Here is a 19,159-nt window from a genome sequence, read left to right on the forward strand (position 1 = left end):
AACATTCATTCTACATTGTAATTAATTTAAAAGTAAACGAAATACTTTCAGTCATTATATATTTATTGCGGAGCATAGAGGGATCGTATAACATGATATCTTGCTGTTAATGTATCAATTCTACACGTGTAAATAGAAATTATTAATTTCTTGGCAAGTAATATATCTAAAAATTAATAGCAGAAATCTCCTAAAATAATAATATAAAAAATAGTACGAACTTTCTATTATCACGATATATATTACGTATTTTCCTATATCTAATAGTCTCACAATTTTATTAATTTGCTTCTCTGATCGTCTATCCTCCAATTATTTACCACATAATATTATGCAATTATTAATGTTACATTCAGTATATAGGGTAGACGTTAAAAGTTGATGATCTAACATTCGGCATTTGCGCTACTTTCGCGCTGTACGCGACAATCATATACATATTTTTAATTAAACTAATTTCAATGATGATTCTGTAACGTAATCTCGAACTTCAAGTTTGTATTACAATGAATTAGTATAAGAAATATGCTATAAAGAATCGACAGTATCATGAAAGAAAATTTTCCATCTAATTCATTATTAGAGGAAATTGAATTTTCAAATTTAATTGCAACTACTTTTTTTCGTTTATCATGAAATAATCATCACTTAAGGTGCACATATATTTTATTACTTTTAAATTGTGCCGCACGCCCGTTTCATTATTATAAATATTTTTATATTGTGTTGCAATTGAAACGCATAATTCGTATTATACAATGAAATAAATAATTCAAAGCATCGGTATAGTGATTCACATACAACTAGATAATGCAGAGTTATAATACAAAATAATAATTTCAATAGGAAGTTCAAAGGTCTTATGATCTCTTTTAGTGATTAAGATAAATAATAATATGATTAATATTTCTACATTGTATTCGGTATGAAAATTGTCAGATGAGAAAGTCAATGTCTTGATATTAATAAATATTTTTCTTTCTTGATCAATATACTCAATTTGTACAGATGACATATAAAAAATACAATTATTAAACTATCCTTTTGATAAACTCACTGATCTTTTATACTGCACTAATAAAAAGTAAAAAGGTATGCTACTGTGAAATGCACACGGTATTGTAGTAAGAGATTAGTAACGGAAATATATATATATTATCAGTAATATCTATAAGGACAATGATAATCAAAATATCGTAAAATGTTACTTTTCTTTAAACCCTGTGTAATAAATTTTGTCAAAAATTTTCCTCAAATGCAGTAGATAGGTAATCTCTAAAAAACAAGCCTCTTGAAAAAGGGTATTTCATGATCTGTACAAGTTGCAAAATTCTCTTTAAATGATTGATTTTACTCTATTGATTATACAGTAACGAATAAGCGTTAAATAAGAGGAACGGTATCGAAACCTATTCGTTCATTCACGCAATAGATTTTTTTAAGCCGAGTACACGAATATGATTTTGTATGACTAACAGATAAATGAAATCACTGTGATAACGGTTTAGCCTCATTTTTATAAATCTTGTTAACAATGGACCAAGACTAACTGATTCTGATCATTAGACAAGATGTTAATCAATAGTTTTGTATGAATTTTATCCCTTATCATCTAGAGAAATAAAAAAATGGATTTCATAGATTCAGCTGATATCGATGATTTGGTAGCGCAGGGGTAAATGCGATTTTTTAACGATGATAACAAACTACATGCTTCTCTAGACATATGTTGATATTAATGATACGATAGTGTAGAACAAATGGTTATTAATTCCTTACCAATGACGATACATGCAACTATTACTGCATCTTTATTCTTATTCGCTAAGTAGTTTAGTTGAAATTCGAAAAATCTGTTTTTAATTTGATGGAAGGTGCCGTCTGAACTTTAAGATGTTGCTTTGCTGACTCAAGCGTTCGAGTTTGTCGTTGTGCCTGTAGATGACTTGATCTCACTGCCGTTTCTAGCTTTGTTTTCAATTCTGTGGACTGTGTCATCAGGGTTTTGAACTCCTGAAACAAGGACATTTCATGATCGATAAAAGGTTTTGCAAAATATTTAAAGAGAGTTATGTCGAGATTATATAAATGGAGTAAAAGTATCATAAACACCTGAGGATATTTTGGTCCAATTTTATTCAACCATTGGAAGCTTTGCTGATGAAGACTTATCTGATATTTTGTGCCATGTTGTAATTTATCGCCCTCCAATAAATAATTGATTAGAATAGGTACCAGTAGAGTTAGCATCTGTATACCTGACAAAATGAATAATACACAATCTCAGTAATATATTTCTTGAATATGTTTCATCTTAATCCTTAATTTTATAGGTGACAGAATTTATTATAGTCCTTTGGCATTCAGTTATTACGACATACCTTGCAGAAGATCTCCTGATTTGCGTGTAACATATTTTAGTCAATACCATGCGGTATGCTAGCTTAAATTTGTAATTTATTTTTGTAATTTTATTACTATACTTACGGTTAGCAGGCTCTGCCAATGCTATGAGGGCCTCGATGGTACCGATACATTCTAATGTGAATGATAATTCCGTTTCATTTGACACTTGTTTACTTTTCTCACTATATAAATATTCTACTATTCTAGGTGCGAGTGCATGAATATATGGAGTACTGATACTACGCTCAGGATGTACAAAGATGGTCTTCAAAGTCTGAATGCATTTTAATTTCACCTGAAAATTTGTAAATATATTGTAGAAGGGTGTAAACGTTAAGTAGCTACTTAAATGCAATCACTCACTATAGTATTTTCGGATTGAATTGATTGCCGGAAGTGATTAATGCAAGGAAATTGTAAATTCGGCGCGCTCACTACATCTGGCAGCGCATGAAGAACAAATACTGCTATGCCTAGCATCATGGCAACTTCGTCCATTTTCGTTTCGTCACATCCTACTCATGAAACGAAGAAAAAATGATTATACAGAAATATTCAATTACCTTTTCAGTATGTCATAACATAAAGATCAAGATAGAGTTGATCCTTACCAGTTTTTGCTAGATCAATAATCTTAGCTAGTGCACTCTGTAAGAGTATGGTCCATTGTTCTTGACTCCTTTGATCCTTGGCATATTTATTAATAGTTAAATTTTTAAGACAATGCAATGCGGCGTGAACAGGAGTTTCCGGTTCTGTTCTAATCATGTCGCTATCGACACGTACTGCAGTTTCTCTTATCACACCCGTCGTTAAATATAGTAACGTTGGTAAGATCGCAATGGCTCCTGATGAAAAGACATAAACAATGTTTTCCGAATAATCTTTAGGCTATTTATAAGCTTACAGATAAACGTTGCTTACCTTGCGGTGAACAGAGTTTAGGTAGTGCTTCCATAACGTTAAGAGCCGAGGCAATTAATTTGCCACTCTCTTCGGAGGGTGTATATCCTCGCTGTGATAAAATGGCAGTAGCTCCTTCAGGATTTGGATTTAATGCCGGTATTTGCCGTACCAAGAGACATAAACAAACTTCAAGTATAGCGAATACCAAGGATTTCCCAGGAACGAGTTCACCATTCTCATCACCTTCACCTAATAAATCCAGCTCTAGGATTTCCTTCGCCTCTTGATTTGCCGGGATTAGTTCTATTGTTGAACATACATTGGAATATGGGTGCGATGATCATCATAGTTACTAATGTATCTTAAAATTACATAGGAAACTTAGTAGAGATACCTTTGAGCTTCAACTTCTTCCTGTCAGTCAACTCCTCTTGTGCGCCTTTCATTATCTGCTTCAGTACTTCCATCACCATCATTTGTATAGCATAGCTTTCTCTGGTTAATAGCAGCCTGAATATATGAAATACATAATAAAATAATCAGTAACAATTTGTATAAGTTTCTTTTTTATACCTGTGGAGAACATTACACAGTTCAATTGGTAAGGAACGATCGGATATTAGTACTTTTCGGGCCCACGTCGAATTTAGAAGGGTATAAAGAGCACTTAAACAGGTTTCTGTGTTTTGAATGGATTCAGAAGATCTGGGACTGCATAAAGCTTCCATGCATATGCCTATTAAACACAAAAAGATGATCATTTAAAATCTATCAGAAACTTTTGTGTTATTAGTGAATCCCAAAAATTGTACGGCAATTACCAAAAAGTAAATGGAATCGTTCAACGTTAGAATCTTTCTTTAAGGACATATTATTATTGTTGTTGTGACCAACAAAATTTTTCGTCTCGTTACTGACTGATTCCGTTATCTCAAATCCTCTGGCATTGAGCCAGAGTGTCGCTGCGTGTAAAATTGGTGCCCACGATTCCAAGTAATAAGGACGAGCCGATTCCATAGTATCTGTTGTATAAAACGCTCCACCATCGTGCGGCAATTGGCTTGAGAATTCTGAAATACAAATACTATATCCACGATTCTTCTAAGGGACAATTGTAGCGTAAGAACTAAAATTACCCGGCGGTAGAGAAAGTAGAGCATGATCCCTTAGTGCAGCTAACCAGTGTTGACTTAGACTCAAAAGTTCTGGCTGCACTAAACTCAACAAGCTTTCGTTTTGAAATTCAAATTCACCGAAATCCTCTGCGTCATTGTCATCACTTTGAGTTGTGTTGCGATGTAGCGTTTCTCTACTTCCAGGTGCAGATCCGTCATTAATCATAGCAACTACGTACACCTTCAATCGAAGATAAAATAATTCATATAAATTATGATCACAGCAAATTATTTTCCATAATATAATAAATTACGCCAAAAACATTTCATACCTCAGCCCATGCTTTTAATATGGCTAATCGTTCAAGAGTTGATAAGCTTTCATTGTATAGCTGTTGACGTGTATGGCCTTCACGTAACTTTTCTAGGGACGAAACGAGTAGCTGATGTACCCGACGTAGATCATTAAGATCCCTAGCTACACCACTACCGATCCAAGCACTGCAAGCCTCGCAAGCTGCTGCTGTGACATGAGACGCCGTTTCTGTAGAAAATGCTGGTCTTAATGCAGCACCGACTTGGGCCTGAAATTGTTCTAGTAGCAAGTGACCGGGGAATTCCGGCTCTGGAACTTTAGCGAATTTCTCAATAATCTCCTGCAATGTCTTAAGGCCTTCCAATCGTAAAGGATCACAGTCGCTAGTGGCAGCCATAAATGCCATGCGTACCAGGTCCGAAAGATGTAGCACCAGGAAATCCCCTAAGGTGTAAAAAGATAACAAGCGTAAGAGATCGTCTCACTAAATTATTTATTTTGAGGACTTCGACTAACGTTATAAAAAGTTTAACTACGTGATACGAATTTGTAATGAAAATTGATATATGACATAAATTTCCCGTACCTCTTCCTTTGGCCATTTGCATCTCTTTAGCCAACGAAAGATCGAAGTGCGCCTGTTTGTTGTTAACGCACGTAGCTACAATGCGACGTACGCATTGCGCGGCAAAGACTCTTGTTGGCCATCGCGGAGAAACAGTTGGACGCTGTCTCATAGATTCATCAGCATGAAATTCTGCTTGATCATCATCCCCTTCCGCATCCGCGTTTTCATTATCCGCCGCGCCATCCTCGACTGTAATGACAGCCGCTTCTTCCATCGTGCTAGATTCTGAATGCATTAATTGTGAAATAATAAGTGCTATTTTCTCTCCAACAAGTTTTCGTTTCCTTACCTGACGCGACCGTAAGAACATCTTTACACAACGAGAGCCATTGGGACAGATTGTCAGCAGCTAATATTTGCAACATACTCGTAAGAGTGTCATGGATATCTTTTATTAGCCTGCTGTCCGTTTCTGTGTCAAGCATGCTAAACAGGACACCTGGAAGACCCGTTTCTGTGATTATCAGACCTTCTACAACATTCGTATCCCTGCTCTCATTAGCCAGGGTCATAGCATGCTCGCAGACTTCTTTTGCCTCGCGTTGAGCCAGCTGTCTCAAGCATGATATAGCAGCTTTGCGTAGGAGGAGATGATTACTAGATAGTGTTCTCTGTAAAAGGAGGATGGAGATCGGATCTCACTATTATATACATTTTTTTCTGTGAATAAAGTACAGAAATAGACTAAAGAGTATTCCTTACGCATAGCGTGGGAACGAGAGATGATAGATTAACGTGTCTAGGAGCAAATAAGTGTAACTGTTGAAGACATCCAGTAGCTTCGGCCTGTACTAAAGGATCTTGATGATCCTGCATTATGGCACAAGCACAAAGGAAGGAAGATCGTGCCATGCATATTGTTGACGTATTGCCTATAAAAATAGTACAAAAATAAACATACACACTTTCTGCCCTGAAAGCCAGTAACTTCTTTCTTGGAAAATATGTATAATCTGTCTTTATACTTTAAAGAATGTACCTTGTAGTTCAGGACCAATTGTAGTGATAAGAGCGGATAACACTTTGCCGATGCACTGATGTACATCGATATAAGAATGAGGTACATTGAGAAGTAGGGTCAACGCTAAGGACAGTGTGGGCTCTACGTAGCCACGGAACATTGGACCACCTGAATCTGCTATTAAAGCAAGGGCGTGTAATGCCCAAACCTGACGAAGAGTTCATTTATTAATCAATTAGATCAACGTCTTTTTTTTATTACAGATAGAATTTAACCGTGTCTTACCTGCACAACAGGTGACGTATTATCCTGCGCCAAGGCGAGTAAGATGCTGACACTGGTATTAAGATGCTGACTGGAACCCATTCCGCCAACGTATTTGTGAAGACAGCCCAGAGCCAAAGAATGGCCAGTTCTACTAGCAACGTCGCGGGCTGATTTAAGCCTATCAAAACTAGTTTGCGCCAATTCAGCAGTGAATTTAGGATCAGAAATCACTTGGGCCATTCTTCCCATTGCTTCTCCAGCTGCCCATCGAAGGATAGAGTTACTGCTTACCAATGCACTCTGAAAAACTCATATCGTGATTTACGTTGCATTAAGAGGATTAAGGAGATACCTGAAACGTGTATTTATTTATTATGTGCATACAATTATCAGATTTGTTGCAGATTTCTTCACGTCCTCTTGGCCGAAGCTAGTTTTCGCCTCATTAAGACCTTTTAAGCCAGTTAGCACAGCTGTAAATACGTTCATTTGTATGGCCTCTTGTCTGCCGGATTTAGCGTGTTTTATGCACTCGCTAAAATGATCAAGCATCTGCAAACGATGCTTATTTGCAACTCTTGGAAAAATTTGGCCAAATAATGAGACGGATAAATCGATGACTGCAACACCCAGTGGAAGAGGCCCTGGTATTATTTCATTCTGAAAGAAGAGACTGGTATGACTATGTACCTATGCAATGTAAATCGTCATTGTTATGGACGATCAACTTACGAGTGGTACTGGTCTGTATAGACAACATGAATTATGTTCTAAAGCGCCGGATCCAGCAGCACTGTTGGGCTGCAACTAAAAATTAACATCAATAACATGAATTTCGCAACAAAGATTTATTTTAAAATATATTGATCTTTATGATTCGCAGTCTTGGCGCTGAAACAAAAAGTTAGCAATGCTAAGTTTTCTATTGAAAAGTTGAATCGTCGGACAAAAGATATTTACACAATTGTATTGCAACGTACGTACAGTGCAAAAATTGTTTGGCCCTTGAGTTATTTAAGAAGTGAGATTATTTAAAAAAATAAAAATAATATAATGGAAGTTAAGCAGGTATTTTTTATAAAAAATAGCAATAAAAAAGAGGTGATTACTTCATTCTACATTTCGTGTCTAAAAATAAAACTCTAATTGCTGTATGGAAATGCACAAGGAAAGCATACTATCACTAATTTTAACCGTTTATTTATAAGAAAAACTAAAAAGCTTTTAACTACTATACAGGGTGCGGCGTTTATCCTGGCTACCTGGAATATCTCAGAAACTAAAGTCCGAAGACAAAAATGTTTCAAATAAAAAGTTTAAGGTAAGGAGGGGCTGATCCAACAGTCATATCCATTTTAAATTTGTATCATTTTTTCAAGGTCATTCCAAGGTCAACTCTGGTTTTTTAAATGGGAACATGTATTTTTCATTACAGGTTCTTAATATACGACTTAAAACAAATAAATTTTATTTGAAACTTTTTTTCTCCGGCGATTATTTTTTACAAAATAACGACTTCATTAGGGAAAAATAGAAACACACCTCAAGTACAAGAAAATCAATTTAATAAGTGTTCAAAGTTGTATGAATGGCATCAATGGTGGATTTATTAGTATGAATGAAAACAAATATTAACAGTAACAATAAACATTATTTCGCAAAATGTTCTGTTTATTGTTTTTGCTGTGTTTGCTAGATCGCCAGATCTAACCCCTCTAGATTTTTTCTTATGGGGTTATTTTAAGGAAAAATTTTACCAAGAGGTACCAACGACATGAGAAAACATGAAAGATCATATATGCCTGCCATAACGTTCCGGCGGATATTCTTTTGGGATGCAACATTTCATTCATCATTCTTCTTAAAAAATGTATTCAGGAACAAGGCCAACACTTTGAACACTTATTAAATTGATTTCCTTGTACTTAAGGTGTGTTTCTCTTTTTCCTTAATAAAGTCGTTATTTTGTACAAAATAATCGTCGGAGAAAAAAACGTTTCAATCAAAAGTCACTTGTTTTAAGTCGTAGATTAAGAATCTGTAATGAAAAATACATGTTCCCATTTAAAAAACCAGAGTTGACCTTGGAATGACCTTGAAAAAATGATACAAATTTAAAATGGATATGACTGTTGGATCAGCCCCTCCTTACCTTAAACTTTTTATTTGAAACATTTTTTTCTTCGGACTTTAGTTTCTGAGATATTCCAGGTGGCCAAGATAAACCCCGCATTCTGTATACATATGTATATTCATTCAGTGATCAATATAAATTAATATAATCACTAACAATAAAGCTTCTATAAAAAAATTAACGTAAAGATTGCATTTAAGACACAATATAATTTAAATACCATAAACAACTATAAGAATTGCTCTTGCAAGTGCTTAAATAACAGAAGTATAAAAAATGACATGATTAAATCTACCAAGTTATCAATGTGCAATTCTCGTTAAAAAGCGACAGATTTTATTTTCATTACGTTATGATAATCACACCTTACAAAGCATATTACTCACATGTTCCAAATCAGCCCTGCGGTTTGGTTCCATCTAGACACGAATGAGAGCGATACGAATTAATGAAATAATTAAACCATCACCAATTTTTTCATCTGCTGTGAATTGAAACATATAAAATTGTCACCATTTGCACTATACATTCTTCCCAAAAGAGCCAATCCATAATTCCCACAAGATAAATGAAAGCCAACCGTGACAGAAATTATGATATACACCAAGATATGCCTCCTAAGAAAGATACTATGCAATATTCCAAAATTGTATGATTGTATACTAACTTGGTCTTCTATAGTGCGATGATCAGTTTCTTGAAGCCATGTGCCAAGTATGACAGAATCGTTAGCGTGACAGACAACGCGCAACAAAGACGTGGTTGTGTTTCCTGGATTTTCAGTTAAGGTGAATTCCGACACCAGCATCCTCAGGAGATGCGTATATGAACCTGCGATAGTAGATTATTGAATATGGGCGTTACATTTTAGACCGATGTGAAATTTAACGGAATATTACTTAACGGGTATCTAATTACCTTCGAATGTCTGAGGTGGTAACAAGAGCAACGTTTCGTATAAGCGTAAACGAACCATCGCAGCAGGTGCTTTCAATTGTTGACCGTAATTTTTTAGTACAGTTGACAGGCTGTAATTAAATAGTTAAAATAGAAGTTACAAACATTATTTAAAAAGAAACTGCTTTCTTATCAATGACAAATATTTCTTGCCGTACTTTGTTAGCATAGCTAGAGCAGACTCAATAGGAGTTAGAAGTCGTCTTGTGATGTCATCATTAAGGAGCTCTGGACAATGTAATAAAAAGCTGTGCATAGCGGATAGTGCACCGGCACGACCTTCCAGAGTTACTTGCCAGGTGAAAGCATCTCCTCGAGCTTTTTCACTTTCAAGTTCCTTGTTCGAGCGTGGAAAAGAATTTCTCCATAGAAGTAGCATTCTAGGTAGTAGACCTTTGACAACGGCTGTGCCTGTAGGAATAGACATTTTTCATTGCTGTAAAATCTTAAGTATTTGGTTGCTATTGCAGATCTGCTCTCTTACCTAGAGTCATTATTGCTCCAATCAAAAGCCAACCGGCATGAGTTCTGTTTAAAGACAAGCGACTATTTTGACTGGCACTTCTCAGTAATTCTTCAGCAGTGTTAAAGATAATCTGAGAACAGAATGATAGTTTACTTTTTTAAAGTTTCAATATGTCCTTATACCTTAGGGTCATGTAGCCCGAAAAATAAATTGTGATTGGCCAAGATTCTGAATATCATTCAGAGAAAAACACCCTATATAAATTTCTATTAGCATTTCTAATAATCCATTTTAGTATTCGCACAATTAACATAATTACAGACGTAAACTTTTTCCAGAGTTTTACAGCATGAATAAAAGAACAGTATTTATTCTAATAATTAAACCATGGTAGGAGTAGCAAAAAATACATTTCCGAGTTTCTCATATAATTTATGTGAGTCATTTACGATTTAACCTGTACCTTGACACTTCATATATTATGAGAATCTAATGTGGGAAGGAATAAGAATTGATTATTTCATGTTGTAACAAATATCAAGCGAAAGACAAACTGGTCCTAATCACCTTGCCCTTCGTATGTGGTACTCCAAGTGGCGATAGTCGAACGCTTCCCAATACAGCAGCCAAAGCACTACTATATCCTGCAATAGCTTCCGGTGAGCTTCGCATATTTTCAATACCTTCGACGCATCGATCAATTAGTGGCGTTATCTGACTTGGTACAGCTACACAAATGCATCGCAGGCACCACGATGCTGCCAACCTAGCAGCTTGACAAGGATGTACCAAAACAGCCATAGTAGTGTCAATCAAGCCTATTGGATAATGGGACATTTGTTAATAAATAAATAATATTTATATACAAACTAAGTAATTCATAAAAAAAATAGAATGTGCTCACTCAATGACTGATCAGACAGTAAGTTACATGCTGTGGTACCCAGACCCAGAATTAAATGACCCATTTCTTGTAAAGCACAGACTAACAAGTGCTGGCTGAAGAGTGTCTCTTGGTTACAATCCTTAGCATTTTCAGGACTGAAATCTAGATGTGATCATGTATTTATAATGTAAGTCGTCACTATAAGATCAAATTAAACATAATTGCTTACCGATTGAATTCATTTGCTTCAGGATGACATGAGCAATTTCTTTGCAAGCTGCCGCCTGTGCACCTTCGCCTAACAATTTTCCAACCGTACCCCGTAATATAAAATTGATGCATTTACGTGAATAGACAGCATCGACGTGCGAGCTTGCTGCTTTTGGATTTGCAACGAGGTCTAATACGTGCGCAACCAGTGCTCCTATGTTACGCTCTAACCAGGTGCCGCCCAAGATTTGAACAAAAACCACATAAGCCTAGAAATGCAAATCAAAACAGTTATGATAAATCATAACAGTTAACAGATATGAAGGACGTGACAGAATCTGAACTTCGTATACGCACGTGTGTTACTCCAACTCGAACTTCTCTATTAACTCCAGAACTCCCCTTTATCATCTCTCCAGTGCCCTTTAGGAATCCGACGCCACCTCGTAAAAATCCAGACATGAGAATATTCAGTACTTCATCGAGGGATATTTGTTTGTACGCTTTACTTTGCGCGGCTACAATTTTAGAATTAACAATTCATAATAATGGATATAAAAGAGGAATTGCGTTGCACTTGATAAATCCAAAGAATTACCTGTCGGATTCTTTCCTTTAGGAGCTGGAAGCTGTGTCATTGCGACTAACGCGCCAAGGAGCTTAGCAACGGAACATCGCACTTCGTAATTTGATCCTTCAAATGCGCGGAAACATAACGTCGCGACGCTCTCAATTTCTGTAGTATAGAGGAACGGTGCATGATTGAGCATTTCCAAGAGACACTGAAAATTAATATTGCGTCATTTTGTCGCTTCACGTGCAACATCGTTCACGTGTAAAGCCATTCGACTTGAACACGTGAATAAGTGCAAGAGATGATTGCAGAATTGTTACCTTAGCAGCAGCGCATCTGACTGCCATCACTCTATCTGTTAAACAGTGCCTAGAAACTTTGTATATTTCTTTATGCACATTTGTGATTGCTGAGCCCATACCAGCACATACCTAATGGTAAAAACACAATGTAAATGACTTGAGTGACTATGGAATGTTATAAAAACGTAAAGTTGTCAATGTGTTTCATTAGTTATTAAGAAATGTTACCGTGTACCATTTTTGGATAATTACCTTTTCAAGCGTGTACATTATTTCTATACGAGTTTGCGATTCTGCTGAACGCAGTGATTTTATAAGGATCTGTACAGTTTCCTCATATGATCTACCCATCATTCGACCTAGTTTTTCATACATACATCCCACACAACATATTGCAGCTCTGTAAATTTTTACTTTGTAATAAATCATTGCTTATCATATAATATGCATGATATATGTAATATATCGTAATTGCGGATAATATTTGAGCATATCCAAATGATTCCAGTAGATAAACATATTTCCTTACAATTTTGTGGGCAGGAAGCTTGGTGAATCATCTTTGTTTTTTAGAATATCATTACACTTGTTTACAGTGTCAAAGAGCAGAAATGTATCACCAACACTGAATAAAGTAGCAAGACATCGAGCTATGAGACGACGAGTGGGTGGACCTGGAGCTCCTTGCATGTGTCGGGTTAATTGTTCTACAAGTTTCTGTTGACATCCTTTGATATCACTCTGTAATATTGAGTAGAGAAATAGACAAAGAGTTATCATTATTCCTATGTATAAATATAAAAATTGCATACAAAGAAGTTTCAATTCTTTGTATAATTATCTAACAATCGTCCAGAAAGATTACCTTCTGTGCAGCGACTAAAACTTTGTCCAAAAATCGCAGCCATTCAAAAACGAAAACTGGTCGTTTTGCTTCAGGAATTTGATTGAGAGCATCCTCATTCAGGGTCAAACTATGACTCAACTCCATCATTGTTTCAGTAGTATTTTAAATACAACAGAATATACTTTTATTTTCAAACTGCCTAAAATTATAAAAGGGTAATGACATATAAAGTTTAATAAGCTTAATTAGGATTTATTAAAATGGTAGGATTAATCTAATCATAAATAATATATAACATACAGTCAAACATAAATATTATATAAAGAGGCTTTACATTCTGAATGAACTATATATAGAATGCACTAAAATATATCTGTCAGAATCAAACAGTAATTTTATCAACAATATTACATTGCGATATAATAGAGTATAATAATGATCTATAATAACAACGTCCAGAGAGTGATTGTAAACAAACAGCAACTTATTATTAACAGTAAAATATATTATATGCATACTACTAAAACCGTCTATAACAATATAAATATCATATAAATAAACAAATTTTCTTATCAATGGCTAAAAAATGAGCAGCATTGATTAAGAAACATGGACACATCAGATGACACATAGCTCCAAAGCATACTTACTCCAATCTGAATGTTGAACAACTGATTGCACCCACTATAATTCGATAGATTTAACCATTTTTATTAAATTTTATTAATCCACCAACATAAGTGTTAAAACTTAGCGTAACATATCCGCGAAACGGGCGAAACTGATCACTTATTTCTCACGGAACGTCACGCTGCTCCAAAAAGCCCACCAGGCGTAATGCCCTCAGAAACTTATAGACGGTGTTTAGATAAAATCAATATAAAAATGGTTTAATAGTGAAGAAATAAAGATATGTTTTCACCTTGGCACAATTAAGTTAATTTAAGTTGAATAACGTAAATAAAGCTACACGATCATTCGGCGTAGGTTAGAATAGAACCAACACATCCATTACGCACGCCACGGAGTACTAAACCTTATCCTCATGCAGTTGACAAGCAAAGTGGCGCCACTACTTCGAATCTGCGCCGTCAGGAACAATAGGTACGCTAAAAGAAGATGTATTAAAATTACATCTTTACGTGAGGGATATGATTATGTTTTTATTAATCTAAAGATCTGATTATAATAATTAGCAAATAGTTAAGATTAGACAAAATTACATATTATAATATTTCGATAAAATGTGCTCGTGATTAGTGAGGTGAGTTACCGTACTTACAATTAGTTTTCATTGCACTTTTAATTCTACAACATGGAATCAGCTGTTTTTCTTGTCATTTTTCGTTTCATGATAAAAACAATCATGAATACAGAAAACGTCTTTTGCGTTAAATTTCAAAGGTATACACAGTATTACATTTCCAAGAATGGTAAAAACAAGTAAACATGTTTTTCTTTCTAATATAATAAGATTTCATGAATGACATCTAGATGATGTTATCGTAGGTACTTTGAAATTGATAAATGTTTACAAAAAGTTCATGATTAGCATGGGTTTTTTCGATGATGGTTGTTTCGCGTCATTAGCATTTCACAAATTTCTCTGTGATTTTAAGGTCGTTATTTGAATAACAAATTAAAATGTCACATCCAAATACTTTTGCTGTTGAAGGTACATACAATCATGATACAGAAGTTTGCCGTGCTTTTTGAATAAAACATATTCGATGGATTCCATACTTACCGAGAAAGATAGTCTAGTCTTTCCCGTTCATAATTATAGATTTCTCTGCGATGGTTTTAGGGTCAAGGTATCGAAATAATGATTAAAATCATTATTTGATAATTTTTATATGTATATAGCGTTTTCATTTGGTCGAAATTTCTTGCACCGGATATGAAGTGTAGATCTGTTGGGCACGAATCCTGCACCGCGCGAGTGTCATGGGCGTACTCAGTAGGTAAATTCAATCATAATCTAAGCCAATTTAATGCACACCGACAATTTTAATCAAACGTATGAAACTTCATATGAGCCTAACCAGCCTGCCAATCTAATACGCGCGGTATTACATTTTGAACTCGGTTCAATAAATTCATTCAATCGAAATCGCTATTAGTGGAATTTCTTTTTTGATGCAATTATAAGATATTATAGTGACTGGTATACATATTCAGAAGGGAAATCTACGTAATTTCAGGAGCCGCAAATTGCTCGTATATACGCAAATAAACAGTTTTGCATCTTTCTACTGATAATTAAATTTCATAGTGAGACTGACACACAAGTATATCCCGATAAACGAATGATAACCAGTGAAATGCGTTAGGTGCTTAATAATAAGATGAATATTTGCAGAAAATAAATTTGTTGCTATTTGTTAATCGGATACTAAACATAGATACGTAATTGTTACTTGCTGATTGCTTTTTTACTGAGCAAGCATAATATCTAGTCTAGCTTTTTGGTTTAACTTCAAGGATTTTCTGTGAACTGTATGCTATGGATTCTGCAAAAAAGATCATACAGTAATAGCATGAAATATCTGGTGATAGAATTTTTTAATCATTACGTAAATTACAATATACTTTCTATTTTTATATTTGTACTTATATGATGGTTATTGCTGAATGTCATACGAAAATTAATATCACCCTTTTCGGTTGTACTTTTATTAATAGTAATTTATAGTTTGTGTACACTTGCATTACTGTAAAAAAGAATATTTTTGCTGGAGACGAAACCGTACATCATATCCGGAGTTTTTTTCGTACGTCATTTTGAAATCCTATGAGAAATCTACGCAGTACATGATCGATGTCTGTCTCTACGTACAGAGATTGATATTATTAATCATTAGATTCATTAATGTCATGTAAATTGTTTTAAAATTTCATATGGCTTATGAATTTGATCAAAAGACTAGTCGAATAGTTTTTACAATTTCTTCCTGCAAATTCTTAGATTTAAAATAATCTTTTATAATCAGTACCAAAAAGTATTGAAGAACAACTTATACATTAAATCTCCAGGGTCACGTTTGCTTATAATTCCATCGCGATACCTTTGTCGTGATTTTAATTTTTTCTAAGAATCCCGTGTAATTTCTTCCGACTTGGACCAGTGCCAACTTTGACACGAGAATTATTTTTGCAGTTTGTACAAGCCGCCAAATGTTTACCGTTATTCATTTGCAATGTGCCGAATGGTGGCCTACGAATTGAGGTTGTACGTATACGATATCCTTATATACTCTGTATTTTATGAAGATCTGTGAATCCTGTACCGATACTTTCCAATAGGCTCTTTTAAATATCCGACGTAAGGGACACGACTTGATTATTCTGAAAGGTTGAATAATATAAAAAATATGGTGACTATAAAATACCAAAGTTGCAATAAATTAGAAATGATTTAGGTGAAGTTTAAAAGTATTAACAAAAAATTATTCTTTCTTTTATATTTGTATGGGCCTCGTTAATTCGTGAGCACAGTTAACTCACTTCAGACTTATGAAAAAACCAGTAAACTGATCATGTACGCAGTGAGTAAAATAAAAGTACAGAGTCTGTTAAGTATGTTCGATTGTATCTTTTAAAATGTTTATATCATTTAGTAAATTCCAAGGTTCAAACATGCCCTTGATGTCCAAAGACGGGGATTCGTATTTTATATTACATAGTTTCATGTACAACATATTTAGACGTGTTACGGAACATATTCTTTCTCACAGTGAATGTGGGAGATATGCATACATAGGTGAAAAAGGGTCCGGCCAGTAACGTTAGGGAACCTGTAATCCTTGTAGTGTAAAAGGGCCACGATGAAGCAAGAACTTGTATACAATTAGTTACCGTGTTTAGTGTTTACGTCAAACCTGCTTCGAAGGACATTATATCGAAATATGGAAAACCGCCGCAGTTTATATTTAAAAATGTCATCGTCTCCTAAGTTTCATATGCGATGCTTTTCGTTGTTAATTAAACTGACAAATACTTTCTAACCTCAAAATAGAAGATCGTAATTTCTATGAATGTAATAATAAAATCGCATGCAAACGCAGTGCACGCAAATTTGTACATGTTGCACTGTTACTTGGATGATATTTTAATATGGAATAATGACAAACGAGGCTGTGAGTCACATGCAATTTTTTCACGTGCAAGATGTTCTTACTAAAATTTGGTATGCATCTCATTCCTCTATTTCGCAATTATTCTTTTAGAGAATGTCATTTCGGTAATTGTGAAACTTAGACAAATCTGAGTGCACTCGAGTTCGATAAAGATAATGTACACTGTATAATGCCTTGTAATTTACGACTTTTGTAATTGGAAATTCAAGATGGCCACTTTTGACATATTCCAACCACGTTAGCTTCAAGCGTCAGTTGTGACGTGCGAATATGTCTGAAACCGTCAAGAATAACGCACGTGTCCTGAGTCTTTTGACCGTATTCTCAAAATATCCCAAAGTATTCTACTCATTTTTCTCGGATCATCCGCTCATATTATTTACTTTGGATTCTATGAGGTACTGAAGAGCATATAATCTTGTCGTTATAGTTATCTCGTTTTCTAATGTCAAGATAGTTTTTGTACTATTCGATTCGTTAGTACTTATGTACTGAAAAATAAGTTTCTTTTCAGCGAAATAATACTTATGATTAATTAAAGAAACACATTCCTCATAAATGACATTAAGGTACGCCATAATTGATTCATAAATTGTAATTCTTTTCACGGCGAGTTTTTTCCCTCTATCTTTTGCTTTATTCTTGTTACAATTATACTATTGTTGGATTTCTATAAATATCCTTATCATTGATATATGTAACGACTATAATATACCAGTTGTTCATTTAATTGTTAGTATACATAATGCAGTGAAATGTGTGATTAAAAATAGGTTTGTTGAAAGGAATATAATAAGGACGACAATTGTTATTGATCGGTGAACATTTTTTGAGAAGACCTTGTGCCCCTGTTTTTTTTACCTAAGTAACGCCTCGGTATCACGACATGGCAAAACATACTTTACGAATCACTGTTTATTTGAGAGACATTTCTAAAGATCATAAGATGGTAATTATCAAAAAGAAACTCACTATCTCTTAGGATAGAGTGTAATAAATATGGATGATATATACGTACGTATCCATATTTGTATTATCCGTCGTTTAGGTAATTATTCTGACGAATAAATTAGACAGAGAATTTGCATCAAGATAAAGTTGCGATTAATTTAACAGTGTCATTTAGTTATTTTCGTGTACCGCAATTGCGCTGCGGAGTCTGAAAGTGTTTAAAAAAAAAGGTATGCAGACATGAATTTGAATTTTACGAAGGAAGCACCAGATTTCACGATAATAAATGTCCACTATATTATCCGTACCAAGCAGTTCAAAAAAAGACATGGAAAAGACGAAAGAGTCCGGTTTGCCGCGTTTGATAAAAATTTCAGATACGCCAATGCCCTTGGGCATACTCACCCTTGAAGATGGGTTTATTGCCACGAAGGACTGGTACGCACCTTTAAGTGCACTGGTAAACGCGTATACGCGCGAATCAGTCTGCGTTCCACAGACTAGTTTAGCGAGTTTGAAAAACTCACTCATTACCAGAGAGAATTCTTTTTAGTCGATTTTATCGAACCAGTGCAGTCATCACGTCACAGCACGATGCAACGTCTGTTGACGTTCAGTCCACTTTACCTATTGGCGTCACGATATGTGATATGGCAAAAATCACAGGTTTCTTGGAAATTTACATTTCTCTTGTATCTGGCTCTTGACGATGATCGTTCGATGCTTTATAGTATCCAGTCTTTTCGGGGAGAAGATGCTTGATCAAATATTAACACTTGCGTAACTTATTTCTTATTTCGTTTGTAAACAATAGACATTCAATAAAAGTACTGGAAACTTAACTTAATTATCGGAAATGTTTTCCAACTGTTTATCCAGCTATGTGTTTTCACTTTATAGTACTTCGTAATAATATCGAGACTCGATACGTTAATTTATGAATTAGTTTAACAGTTAGCAGTTTTTTGAAGATGCTGTGCATTTTCTTCATTGATATTTTTCTGGCAATGAGATTTCAATTTTTATTGAACTTTCTTGAAAAAGCATGAACATTTTAGGGACACCATTATTTTTCGTTATATGCTCTGTGTAGC

General features: G+C 34.8%; 1 protein-coding gene across 3 annotated transcripts; it reads right to left on the minus strand.

The window, feature by feature from the left end:
* Positions 1 to 45: 45 nt before the first annotated feature.
* Positions 46 to 14,060, minus strand: LOC107270953 (HEAT repeat-containing protein 5B). Of its 3 annotated transcripts, XM_015746439.2 has the most exons (34): positions 13,626 to 14,060; positions 12,994 to 13,174; positions 12,658 to 12,869; positions 12,381 to 12,528; positions 12,147 to 12,257; positions 11,851 to 12,034; positions 11,610 to 11,770; positions 11,272 to 11,521; positions 11,061 to 11,204; positions 10,724 to 10,974; positions 10,175 to 10,286; positions 9,849 to 10,101; positions 9,652 to 9,761; positions 9,401 to 9,564; positions 9,120 to 9,152; positions 7,332 to 7,406; positions 6,984 to 7,259; positions 6,618 to 6,899; positions 6,351 to 6,540; positions 6,074 to 6,243; positions 5,661 to 5,982; positions 5,330 to 5,596; positions 4,760 to 5,187; positions 4,449 to 4,668; positions 4,134 to 4,382; positions 3,886 to 4,048; positions 3,707 to 3,822; positions 3,331 to 3,615; positions 3,018 to 3,254; positions 2,770 to 2,924; positions 2,488 to 2,701; positions 2,382 to 2,396; positions 2,113 to 2,258; positions 46 to 2,013 (listed from the first exon to the last, which is right to left on the minus strand). In XM_015746439.2, exons 2-34 carry the CDS (start codon positions 13,120 to 13,122, stop codon positions 1,834 to 1,836), a joined length of 6,252 nt encoding a protein of 2,083 aa, XP_015601925.1. In that variant the 5' UTR covers positions 13,123 to 13,174; positions 13,626 to 14,060; the 3' UTR covers positions 46 to 1,833. The 3 variants fall into 3 exon arrangements, with proteins under 3 accessions (XP_015601925.1, XP_015601953.1, XP_015601934.1); XM_015746467.2 differs by lacking the exon at positions 9,120 to 9,152 and having other exon boundaries at positions 13,626 to 14,059; XM_015746448.2 differs by lacking the exon at positions 13,626 to 14,060 and having other exon boundaries at positions 1,834 to 2,013; positions 2,770 to 2,921; positions 12,994 to 13,122.
* Between the last annotated feature and the right edge of the window lie 5,099 nt (positions 14,061 to 19,159).

The sequence above is a fragment of the Cephus cinctus genome, unplaced genomic scaffold (assembly GCF_000341935.2).
Source record: "Cephus cinctus unplaced genomic scaffold, Ccin1 Ccin1_scaffold0080, whole genome shotgun sequence".
Classification (NCBI taxonomy): Eukaryota; Metazoa; Arthropoda; class Insecta; order Hymenoptera; family Cephidae; genus Cephus; species Cephus cinctus.